The 13544-nt window shown below is 40.5% G+C and overlaps 1 protein-coding gene across 4 annotated transcripts in view; it reads right to left on the reverse strand.

Annotated features, from left to right (window-relative positions):
• Window positions 1-2545: 2545 nt before the first annotated feature.
• shf (Src homology 2 domain containing F) overlaps window positions 2546-13544 on the reverse strand; it is a 92964-nt gene continuing 81965 nt past the window's right edge. For all 4 annotated transcript variants that reach the window (XM_026172887.1, XM_026172880.1, XM_026172895.1 and 1 more), the window contains 3 exons: window positions 10477-10651; window positions 10253-10372; window positions 2546-4394 (listed from right to left, as the gene is read on the reverse strand). In XM_026172887.1, the coding sequence (XP_026028672.1) occupies window positions 4208-4394; window positions 10253-10372; window positions 10477-10651 (482 nt within the window). In that variant the 3' untranslated portion in view covers window positions 2546-4207. The remainder of the gene's footprint in view (window positions 4395-10252; window positions 10373-10476; window positions 10652-13544) is intronic.

The raw sequence follows: 13544 nt of genomic DNA on the forward strand, positions 1-13544 counted from the left end.
GACCGAGGTTGTAAGTCAGATTAATTTGTGTTGGGTATGAGAAAATGAAGGAAAATGTAAACCGACAATGTTCACTGTCATTTTTTATTTTATAGTTCTGCTAAGAAATTGCTGAAAAAAAAGAAAATACACAGAACAATTTGATTTAAACTAACCTAAAGTTGTGGCTTTTGTATAGTTCACCGTTCCAATTACCTTCAACAGCTGGACTCAGTATATGATAGTGCCATGGTGAACTGTCTGGTTGAAAAGTAAAGAACTAACAGAAAACAGTGCAGCTTTTATCCATTTACAGGAAGTAAATTTTTTAGAAAAGTTAAAAAACAAACAAACAAAAAACTTGTCACATTAAACAAATTAACGGCACTGATTTTTTTTCTTCTTTCTAGCAGTTGTTTCAGAAACCTTTACAGACCTATGAATAAAACCATCACCAGGGAAAATTAACAGTTGGCCAAGAAATGGCTGCTCAATCTGTCACTTGAGGTTTTTTCCAAATGCAAAAAAAAAATCATGTATTATTCACACTCTGTAAAATCTAGGATGGATGAGTACACCTTACATATAATTCTGATGTACAATAAAGGCCGAAAGATGTGATTAAAGGGAACCGGGAAACTAAATGTAGGAAACGATGCCAATTAAACTTCAAAGGCAAGTCAAGATAATTGTACTGGAATGAAGAACAGAGTGAAAAATATATTACGAGACTGCAACAAAGTGGATCAATAAAGAACAACAAGGGTTTGCAGTACTGGCTTGATAATAGCTTCAGCATTCTGTCCTTGACTCAAACAATGGTCGCTCTTCACTGTTTATTGAAGGGCCTCACCATGGTAACTGGTCATGGCTGAGATTCTGAAAAGGGTCTTTTTCCCCCGCTTCTTTTACCAAATAATTACGAGTTTGCTTTATTGATCTGAGTCAGTGTAAAACAGGGACTGTCAAATCAAACCCAACTTTATTTTTGAAATGTATTTATTTTGTATTTATTTTGAACCTTGATGCCTCTATGTCCCCATACAATACATTCAATATATACATTTGGCCATGAGGGACTGTACAGAGATATGTTGAAGTAGTGCATACATACATGGCACGAAAATGTACACAAAGAAAACTCAAAGTTTCCACTTTACCACAGTCAAGTCTCAGGGCAAGTCTGTGGCTGATGGCTGCTTACACCAGTGCACACACATGCGCGCGCACACACACTCACTCATTCAACAAACACTGCTTCAAGCATGCACATTGTGTGTGTACGTACACCAACACACACAAGCTTTAAGACACTTCCGAGGGAGGAGAAGGGTTCTTTCAGGTTCTCATAAATAGATACACAAACGTAAAGAGAGCGTCTGCTGACTGCATCACCCTTTTTTCAAGAACACCCTCTCCTCTGTCTCCTTTATTCTTCTTCTACATCTTTCCATCTTCTTACTCTCCAAAGCTAAGGCCTCTCTCTAGACAGTGCTGCCATCATACGCAGGATCTTTCCTATAGTAGGGTAACACTCATCAGCAGCAGTAACTTAATAAAGAGCTACTTTCAACATTTGATCTCTTAAGTAGTGAACATTCGCAACATAAAGAATTCAACACACACACGGTTAATTTTAAATTTGCATTTCCTATTTGGATATCTTCTCTCGAGAAGCACATAGGTCCACTTCAACAATGCACTATTCCTCGATAAAGCTGCAGTGCCATGATGAGACACCCTCATGCGATAACAGCACCTGTCTCTTCACTTAATGCACCAGCAAAATATACCTCTAAATACATACCACATTCTGCAGTTTATTTTTTACTAATGCCACTCTAGTGATTAAATTTCTTCCTGGCAGACATCTTGTACCATCACATTTGTCATTAACATTTGTAGGAGGCACACACCTGACATTTTCCCTTCAATGACTGTAGTTTATAGTTGCATAGCACACAGCAGAGATAGTATTAAAGCCAAAAGTTAATTTGGCTTTTTACAGAGTGGTCATGCTCACATAAGTCAGTTTCTAACTCTTAGTGTCTGTAACTTTTAGGTAGGACTAAAGCCTCTCCCCCCCCAACTTTTTTTTCTAATTGCTCATTAAACCAATGGGTTTTTCAGCTCATAAAAAGTGTTAAAGTTCACCAATGAAGAAGAAGTTTGGTCACACATGCATCAGGCAGCCTTATTAAAATCACTTCGCGGTGCGACTACTGTTGGAAAACCGGCTTCTTTGGCTTATAATTTGCCAGTAACATTAGAAGCAAGCATGTCATTACTTTGAGTTGTTAAAATCCAATCTGCTTAATGAAAGAATACAGGAAGAAAGGGGGTAAAAAAAAAAAAAAAAAAAAAATAGTAAGCCATAGGTGGGGGGGGTAGAGGTGACAATCTAAGAGGTTTGAGCTGTACCTGTCACCAGGGGCCAGCGGGGTTAAAAAAATAATAATAAGAAGAAAACGACTGCAATTCTGAGTGTGTGCACACATTCTCATGTGCATACAAATACTGCACACACAGACCTGTTGGACACATGCATACTCACGCTTACACCTAGTATAGACATCTGGAGATTTTAATGAAAAGTGGAAGCATGACAGGTTGAAGGTAGGTGATTATCCAGTTTGGACACGCTGGACTGTAATCGATGTGTGTGCGGACGGGTACGCAATCGTCTCTCACACGAGGTTTGACAATCCTGTCGGACAGGAGACGCGGTGACTTGTGTCCCAGAGTGAGGCCACCGAGGCAAACTTGCACTTAGCAGAACTGGAAACAACAAAAATGCTGAAGCACCACAGCAAAAGAGGCTGGAGTAGTCCCATAAAACACGATCACGTTGGCACAGAACGATGAGGGTAGGGGTGGGGGGGAACGGGCCAATCACAAAGGAGTAACACATCAGTAATAATCACCCCAGAATAAATTACAGTCACAGAACAATTGTTAAAAGCAGAATTAGAAATCGACTGATCTAAGCGGACTGATTTGACCCATGCATTTTATAAGGCATTAACCAAACATTTCTTACGTTGCACAGTATTATAATAGTCACTATACATACAGTTGCTGATCTGAAAAAACAAAAAACTGCTTGTGTTTTCATTAAACAAATCTCAGATTAATTGTATAAAAAAAAAAAAAAAAAAAAGCATATTCCTAAAACTAATGATGCATTCTTTAAGGGAATTGGGAATGTCGAAGAGAGAGCAGATCAATGTCTGCAATCCCATTGTACCTATTGATCTGCACATGGGCGAATGAAATTGATTTTCTGAGGTAGACAATACAAGCATATTTCATTCTCCCGATGCAAAGCCATTCTAAGCAGGGGTAGTGGGGATAATTTGGTCCATTTGGACAGGCTCTGGTCTTTAGCCTCAGCCAAATGTACTGTGTCAGATGGGTTGACCCATCCATCATGCTCTCCTGCCTGTCTCAACACCACGGTACTTACATTGTCACTGGTGTGATACACCCACTCAATGATGGATAGCAGACAACATGCACTATGACAAGATAGAGAGATCAGTCTGCACAGCTCACAGGCTTGTTGTTTCCACGCAGCTGGGGACGCTCCATTCATACACAGCCAGTTTATTTAATATCCCGGCCACTGTATGAGGCACACGTGGACAATATCGTTCGACATGCATCATAAATGTTGCTTCCCTTACAGAGGTCTTATAATCTTCAAATCCCCTTTGCAATATGATTACAGTAGCAACAGAGCCTAACCGAATGAGACACTCAAACAAACATTTCAAATATAATCGTCATTTTGTGTACTCACAGGGTACAACAGTTTATGCTAAAAGGCAAATCCCAGTGACAAACGTTAAGTTGTACCTTTCTTTTTCTTTACGTCTTAAGTGCTATGGGTAATCAGCTCAACAGTCAGTGAAATGATGTTCTGTAGATAGTCAGTCTGATCTACTAAGCAGATGTCTATCATAAATAAAATAACATAACATAACATAAAATAAAATAATAAAAAACTTCTGCAAATCTGAGTCTGTATGTATGAGATAGTAAGCAGAGGGCCTTCAAACAGGTCTGGAATCTGTTGGCCAGTGAGGTGAGTCAAGATCAGCAGTTTAGGATGCCACTGTTCATCTTCCCGTGAGCCTAGTGGGCTCTTTCCAGAGGGACAGGAAACAGCGAGCCACAGGTTGGCCCAAAGTACTGCAAAGCAGATGCCTGCAAGAGACCTGGAGTACTATAGTGTCCTGATGGCTACAGGGTAGAGCAGGGACATATGTTCAGCACCTTTGATGGGCAGCTTGCGGCTGGAGTAGAAATGGATGATCTCAGGCACGCTGTCGAAAGGGCAGCTGTTCTGGCCCAGGATGTACTTGTTCTCCTTGGTCCGTGACAGCTTCATGTGCATGAAGCCCTGGCTACTCCTGGAGACAGAGGAAGACAGAAAAAGCTCAAAACAAAATTCTGATCTTTACAAGACAAAACCAGATTATTTTTATCATGCTCTGACACACAAAAATCTTTGAAAAAAATAATTTGTTTTGTCCCCACTTCCTATATTTCAGGAGCAAAGAGGCCTTTCCTTGCTTCAGGCTCTGTCCTTTCACCCAAAAAGGAATTTGATGACAGTTCATTCAGCTGACGTAAAGACATTTCACTCAAAACCGTCGAAAACAGTCGAGCCAATTTGTAGAGGTTCTAAATACTGTAGTTGGGAGATATCAGTATGGATCAAAGCAACGTATTGACCAATTAGCGAGCAGACTGATATTGCCACACCACAAGCATGCCTTAAAAAACACTAACAAGAGACAACAAGTATGTCAAAAGCATCAATCTATGGGAGTCCCAACAGATATCCTCTTTTGTCAGCTTCCCCTCATTTACTTCTCCAGTAGTTGTTCCCCACAGTATGTGACAGCGCTCTGAAAGCTGGATTACCTCTGATAACTTTGGAGGTGTCAGGGGAGGGGACTAAAAGGCAGGTTGCTTAAGGTGCTGGGTTTCACATGCAGTGCATAAGGATGAGGCTAATGAACCCCCAGGATAAATCACTCAAGCTGCAGCAATAAATGCACAGCAAATTAAAAGCTCCCCGCGTGTTCCAAGGAGCCTTCGATCAATACATTTTACAGCTTGCCAGTAATCTTCTGCTTTAAAATAGAAAATTACTTCTTTTTTTTTCCACTTGGGAAGAGATGCAACAGTAAGCTTTAGCGAGTAAGTGACACAAAACTAATGTTCACTGTAGCATGTTTTGTAAATATTCTCTTTTAGTAATTTGACTTTACAGACTAAATTAGCATAACAGCTTTTTCAATCAGCAGCTAATACCTCCAGCAGGTTATGATTGCTTTAGGCACAGTTCATTGACATTATAACCTGTCCTCAAAAATAAAGTGCACCAGCACCTGCCTAACATTTATTTTTTGGAAAATAAACTCTCGTGCAAAAGGTAAGAGGGGATAATATGTTAACCACATGTAGTAATAAAACTCCTATTTTTCACTAACCTAAGGATAACAGCTGTAAAGGTATTTACTTATGAGGCCAGTCAGTATAATCTACACTATTCCATTCTGTGCTTCAAAGTTTATACCGAGCAGGGCTCTTGTGAAAACTGTGAAAATGCACTAACCACAACAGACAGGAGCAGTGGGCTGTCAAGGCTGTTGATGAGGCTGCCACATGAAGCAACTACAGCAAATAAATTTATGTTTTTCCACAGTAAATATATGCATATTTTTGTAGTTATGCCCATTATCTTTGATGAACAGGAGTGACAACTTGGCTTTAGGCACCTGAAGCATCAGGCCGTTCTTTACTTATCTCCTAATTGCATGTATGATGCCGGTGGATATGTTCTCTCTCTGATGCACAGAGAAAACCCAGAACAAAGATAGCAATAAGATGAAAGGAAAAACAAAAAAACCAACAACAAAATACATATACACATATACATACATATATACATATAAATACATACACATATATACATATACACACACAGGTTCAATTTAGGGACACTGATCAGGAATAAAGCACAGATTTTTCTTTATTTTAACAGATAAAGAAGTGCGTGTTTTGGGGTTAGCATGATTGAGATTATTACTATAAATATCCAAAATATTTCAAAGCTAGTTCGGAGCTTTTTATGTGTAAGAACTGAAACAAAAAGCTGTAGGATTTCTAAGCCATTAAACTGAAATACACACGAGTGCCACCTCTCCATTATTGTGCAGATTTCCAAATCTCCGTTGCCACGGGTCTCTAAAATGCTATGATTCTGCAAATGGTGCTTTCAGAGCTCATTTACAAAAAAAAAAAAAAAAAAAAAAAAATCTTTCCTGCAAAGTGCATTTGATGAATCTTCACATGGAGCGCTGGGAGAACGGTGTTAGGTTACACAGAGGCACACTTAAAAAGGCAAACACATCAATAGCATCATTTTTAGATTCCCAGCTGATTTTCCATTTGGTGCTCAAAGCTGCTTATTATGTTACAGTCCTGCAGAGACAGAAACCAGGACAACAGAGCAACACGGCAGTGTTGCTGATAAAATGAATACGGGGCTATTTTTGAAAAGACAGGCCTTTGTGGTGTTATCATAACACTGCGTTCGTGAACTTATATTTGTCTAATCAGGATTAATCTGACTGGGGAGGTGTGCTGTCTTGTTTATTGAGGTTTATGACTTTGATTTAAACCGAGTATCACTCAGAGCAGGAACAGCCTGACAGCAATCACAGCTTATCTTCTCCTTCCATATATTGGATGGCTTCATGATTGATACTCTCTGTGTTATGAATCTAAGGCAGCAGAAAAAGCAAAGTCATATGCCAACAAGATAGTGAACCATAGCAAAAGGGCTGACCTTTTTAAGCCTTTCTGGGCATCGGATGTCGTATGTACTCATGATTTTATATTAGCATACACTAAACCTCCCTGGGATGATACCATTCTGTACGTTATCGACGCTAAGGTAAGTGGGTGAAGTGGCAGACAAATAAACATACAAACAACTCTTGGCATAGTTTTGTTCTTCGGCTGAGAAAGGTCAGGCTAATTTTTGTGCTCCATGCAGTCATTCGTCTATTATGTGTCATAATATGAAGCTGACATTTTGCATCTAAAAATGTTCAAAAATAGTGTCTTTGGAGGTGTTCCAGCGATAGAACACACCAGTAAGTTGCTAACTTACCCCATTTACCCCACTGGCATCAAACAGTCTTTGGGATACATTTCCCCTCCTCAACCAGTAGAAACAGGCTCTGCAGAGCTCTCTCGTGACGTGAAAAATGAAATGACACTGTGCTTTGAAAGCCCTGTGAAGGCTTTAATACAACTCAAATACCAAAAAAAAAGGTTCTCTCCACTGAGAGTAAAGAAGAGGAGCAGGTGGGGACAGGTGAACATAAAAAGGGGTTTAGGAGGGAAAAGCAGACAAAAATGCTTTCCGTAAGGCCAGAGGACTCTTGAGGCAGGAGGTCTCAGTGACGTCTGTCTTTATCAATAATGCAATACACATATGTGGCACCTCGCGGCCTCATACATTTTTCAGTAACCTCAGACATGTCGGATCTTCACCTTGGGTTTCCACTCATTTTCTGTGGCAGCAGGGGAGACGGGCTTGAGTGAGGAGGCTGAACTCATATTTGTAGGGACATGCCATTTCCACAAATGAGCATGACGATCGTTTTCTAGGTTTCAGCTGGTTTACATCAAGAGCACAAGATTCTATAACCCAAATGTGCTGACACACAGTTACACAGAAATTATGAACAATCTGCTGTTATTTAAGTCTATCAATACAAAAATAAGAAGGTTAAACTCCTAAGATGTTTGGTTGCTTACAACTTTAAGATCTCATATGGTTAAAGTGAGCTCCCGCAACAGGGTGTGGAATAACAGGGGGAAACCACTGATTTCCAGTGCTATTGGCAGACCACAGCTATTCCCAGGCAACATTAAACCTCATTCTACTTAAGATTCCAAAAAACCTTGAAAGTAGGCCCTGGAGCGAAACGCTCTAACAGACAGTGAAAAGGTATTCCTAAAGTGCTCGAGACACTTTATTCTATAGTTCTCACTAAGTCGAGACGAGTAAATAATTCTGCATCAACACTAATGACCTCATCGGCATGGCCTTTGTCCTCTCCTTGTTTTCAGACTGACAAACAGCTATTAAATGTGTCACAGAAGCCAGTCAACGTTTTATCTCTTAAAAGAGTAACCATCAGAAAAGCGCAGTAACAGGGGAGCAGAAGGATCCGACCTCACTTTCCAAACTGTTCTCTGATAGTACAGGCCATTATTATAAAGGTCCATCTGAACATCCTTTAAATGTGGATTAGTGGAATGAGACCATTACTGAACTAGAAGGTTAAAACATGTTTTAACCTCTCATCACTAAATACAACTTTACTGACCATTGCTCTTATCGTGGCCTGGCTGTGTTCAGTATAGAAAAAAAAAAAGCTAAATAAGTTTCATGGCTCCAGGCCTTCCTCACTCCCCCGCCTCCCTTCTCCCTCACTCAGATAATCTAACAATCAGCTATTTCATTACTGGAGGTAACCCCAATGGCATTAGACGGCCAGTCTCTTTTTAAACATACGAGAGAGATGGATGGATTAATACTCTCAAGCCTGGCACAAATTATACACTACATTTTCATATTTCAAAATGGGGCTTTTGCTTATTAGAGAGGCTTTCGTCAAACTCGCTGTCTTCATCATTACTCTGCATATCATCATCCCGCAGCAAAAATATTCACTTGTTATCTTTACCATTTTGTTAAAAAAAAAAAAAAAAAAGCAGACTTTTTACTTTTCTAGATCACATATTCAGGTTTGCACTTTACACACATCAATATGTTTCTTTTGAGTGCTAAACAAGTTATTTTTGTTGCTTAAACTGACATTATTACATATTCCTAACTCCAAGGAAAATTCTTTTGGTTTTACTTTCCCAGTAACTTCATATTAGACTGTTTTGTGTGCCAGTCTTCTACAATGACTATGCAATAAAACATCTGTGCATTAACTGTTAACATGTCTGTTTGTCTTTTTATAGTGCTTAGCTTTAAGCATGCATTTACGACACAATGCATTTAATTCAAAATGACAACATTTGGGACAATTGCTACATATTCAGACAAATATTTTTCTCCTGCTGTTTGCAGTCATCCAAAAGCCAGTGTACTAAGTCAGCATCCTAACAGTGCGTCTTCTTTTCAGTCAGCAAGGCAGAACAAGAAGCAGTCATAAGATGATCAGCCAATGAGACAGGGAGTTACACAGGCAGTCGACTACGGTACTGTCAAGAGAATTGGAGCAGCAGCAAGCAGAATTATTATCTTTGTCTTCCAAGTTATATAAGCCTCCAGCAGGCTGACTCCACTCAAAGAACAAAGGCTAATCAATGTGTCTCTACATACTACAGTTTTATTTCATCTGATGGCTCCCACATAGTTGCAGAGATTTTTCTAAATGTCATGGGACTGAACCTTGCCTGCAATGGTTAATGGAGCATATATAAAGTCAGTTTGACAAGACTATTTGGTAACAGATATCGAAGCCGGTTAAACACTGTTGGTTTTGGAAGACTTTCAGGCCGTTTCATATTTCTGATTATGTTTCCGACGCCGTAGCCGTGACACCTGGTAGCAACGATCGTCAAAACAAATCCAGCAAAACTCCACATTCCTATCAAAGCGATGGGACTGCACTGTAGGACTTCAGGCTAAAGTAACCTCTTCCAACTGTCAGGCTACACGTAACATTTCAGAGTAGCTTTTTTTCGAACCCTCTGCTGGACGCGGCGGGGATCAGGAGGTCAACGATGAAAGTGCACCATTAGCCAAGTTGCGGGTACATCAGCAATTCGAGGAGCAGATTCTGTCAGAGGGGTTACTGAGCGGAGGTGGAGGACGAGCCACGGGCAAGGTGTACAGCAGGTGGGGGATAGAGGTCTGAAGGGTGAAAGCTATTACCATACAGAAATGGAAGAGTCAGCAGGTATGTCCGCACCTCGACAGGGAATGATGTTACACTAGTCCACTGTGTGTACTCTGCCACTAAGTAAGTGTAGCTACTATGATAGGTCACACTGTTTCGTGAGTGTGTGTTCCGTGTACAAATCACTGACACAAGTTGTCACAACAGGCAAAACGGCCCCGAGTATTTGGAATCACATTTTCACCAAGGCTGCCAACCGAAACTGTGCATCTGATTATACTGTTTGTGGATGGTCATTTAGGAGACGAGAGCAGAGTTCTTACTTGAGAGAGAGGGAGTAGTCGTTCTTGCTGGTCTCGCTGTTTCTCACAAGATAGCTGGCCTCCTTACAGAGCCTAAGCAGAGACTCTGCATCTGTTCGGCTGATGGCTCCATGGTACCAGCTACAGCAAACGACAGGAAACGAGGATGAGAAAGGAGGAGGAACAAAGGAATGTTAAGTAAGAAAGAGTCAAAGCTGCTAAAGAAAAACCAAGATTTGACTCACAACTGGCTTTCCAGCGGCATTGTGGGATCGATACGTTCCCCGAGAGAGGAGCTGCAGTGGTCCAGTGAAGTCATTTTGGTGTTGACCAGACAGCCACTGGAATGTCGCTGCAGCGGCCGAGTTTTCCCCTCCTTGGTGGGCGACATTCGAGACTTCTCCACACCATCAAATTGGACTGTAATAAGAGAAAATACAGCTGAAAAGATTTCATTCTGGACAGATTTGATGGTTCAAAATGGCTCTTAATAAAGACAAACACCTGTAAACACCATTGAGCTACACTTCAGATTAAGGTCACTTGGAAAAACAAATTGTGTTTACAAGTTACAACATCCACGGTGTCACATGTATCAATTAAACTCGACTACTGCAAAGTGTGAGAACCAAAATCCACGCTGTGCTTTTACCAACTTTCACACACGCGCACACACAGAGCCGCTCTGTTTAACTCATCCTACTGAAGGACATGTACACATGATGAAAGAGACATAAATCAATCTAGCTTGCCCGTGTACACATTCCAGTTAGGCAAAATACACACACATGCAACCTTCCTCCAAAACAAGCTCATGCGCCTGTAAATAATCCCATATATACTACTGTATGGCTGAGCATTTTCACTCTTTAAGTACACGCAAATGTGCACACACTTAAGTGCACGCCCAACTCCAACACCCAGGTTCTGCAAGTTAAACATTGAACTAGCTTTTCAAACTCTCACGGTCAACTGTGGACATGACAAGCTCTCTTGGCAGCCTCACAGGGAAGTGTTTGATGGTGTTTGGGGGCTTAAAGTGACCTATGCGCACACATGAAATGCCAGGGGTCACGGGGCAACTTCACAGCCAATCAGCAAACAGAAGATAATGCTCTCAAGGACAAATTAAATGTGAATTTACACTTGTGGGAAAGAGTTGCACAAGCTAAAGGAATAAAAGGCTGGACAGTGGATGTAAGAGTAATTATCATGCGTCACAGGCAGCTGAGACATTTTTCCTCAGTAATCCATCACTGTGCTTCATGCCATAACATCTAAAGCTTCTGAAATCCCCCCCCCCAAAAACAACAAAAAAAAAAAAACTATTTAAAGCTACTGACACGCTTCTCAAGCAATAACAGAGGGGCGGCTTCCTACATCAACCGTATGACAAGCTTTTCCTGGTTATTGTCGCCTGCTTCTATATGGCTCAAGACCAACAGATAGCCGTTTTTGTTTTTTTGATGGAAGTGGTTAATGTCGTATGAAACTCGCATCTACTAGGCAACATCAATCTTTGCTGCTCTCTGTCACTAATGGCCATCCTTGCATCTAGTGTTTAATTACCGGGCAGAACATGGCAGACACTATACACAGAGACAGGCAGTGTGATCTTAACAACACGTCTACATCTGTCTAGACTCTGCATTCCAGTCAGAGGATAGCATTACACTTTACAGATTGTGAGCTTGCCAAGTGCCTCTGTATCACACTGAGTGGAAGGGCTGACAGTTTAAATCAATTCAACACTACTTACTACAAGTAGTTTACTTGAGTATTTAGATGTTGTGCCACTTTATTGCTCACCTCTATGACATTTCAGCTACAACTGATACATGTGTTTCTATAGAGCCTGCTCTTTTTCAAGATATTTCATTTAAAAAAAAACCAAAAAACCCCCCCACATGATCAGCTTATAAAATGCAATTAAATGATAAAGAGTGTTACCATTCAAAAAAAGCTGGTTAGTGGTTGCTGTCATGTGTAAAGTTATTCAATGTTTAATTACCAGCAATTAAAACAAGTATTTTAATTATAGTAATTAAAAGAAGTGCCACTTCCATTAACAGTGAACTACTGCTTATTAACTCAGGATATCGGAAGAAAAGCTTGTAATGAAGTATTTTTACAGTAGTGCAGTTGTAGTCCTTTAGGAATATCTTTTCTTTTTCGAATACTTTCTATGACATACCATGATGTCATCGCAAGCAGTGCTTTTTTTTGACAGATTACAGCTGTTTCAGGTCTGACCACTAGGGGCTCCCCTTAACCTCCACACTCTACTTGCGGTTGAACTCGTTGGCCTTTGGCTCAATGATGCGATTCCCCAAACATAAACTCGTGGAAATGATTATTTCAAATCATTCCGGCTGTTATCTTTGCCTCTGCACATTTGTTCATTAAAGGCCGACAGCGGGCTGGTAAAATGACAGCAAAATTGTACTGTTGCATGACAGCTGGGTAAATTCTAGGTCTCACCCTTGGAAGAATACAAGTTGCTGATCCATGTCCTTGAGGTCTGTCGCTCCTAATATAGTAATTCACATTATGATCCCGTGTTGTGTCTGCATTATTTTATATCATAGAGTCCATTTAAATTACATGCTGAATACTGGGAATTTGATCCAAGTCAGATGAATATATTGTATATGTGTAAAGGTGAGAAATGGCGTTTCCATGGAAACTGACCAAGGGGACATGGAAGATGCATGTTTGTTCCATTCAGCTCCTGTCAATGCTGACAGATCACAACATGAAGATGGAGCCAATTGCTCCCTGTCCTTTGCTTTCGATTTCTCTCTGTTTGCATGTGTCCAACCTTCTTCTGCCCTTTGCCTTCTCTTCTATCACTCTTGCCTCATCATTCTAACTCTGACTTTTTCCCCGAGCTCTCTTGCCACTCAGTGGTAGAAACAGATAGGGGAAAATGGACTGTGGAGGAATGTCTCCACAGGAAAAAAGGGGTGTTTTGATCTGTTATCTCTGATGGTCCCACTGCAGGGCAGACTGTTGCCAATTACACCTACTACTACAACAAAACCCTTAAACAGTCTACTTGCACTTCCATATTGAGAATTGACTGTGAACATAATATTATCATCTCTTCACTGATTAGTGACGCAACCATAAGAGGCTGGAAAAGGTATCAGACATCGTTAAGGATACAGGATGCAATCTTGGCTTTTCCCTACATAGTCCATATTGTATCTACAATCCACTCACCCATGTGCCTGACCTCAGCTCTTCACATTTCCCTCCTCTTACCCAGACACAACAATCAGTGATTTATTTGATCGTGATTAAACTGTTT

The sequence above is a fragment of the Astatotilapia calliptera genome, chromosome 1, assembly GCF_900246225.1.
Source record: "Astatotilapia calliptera chromosome 1, fAstCal1.2, whole genome shotgun sequence".
NCBI classification, from domain to species: domain Eukaryota; kingdom Metazoa; phylum Chordata; class Actinopteri; order Cichliformes; family Cichlidae; genus Astatotilapia; species Astatotilapia calliptera.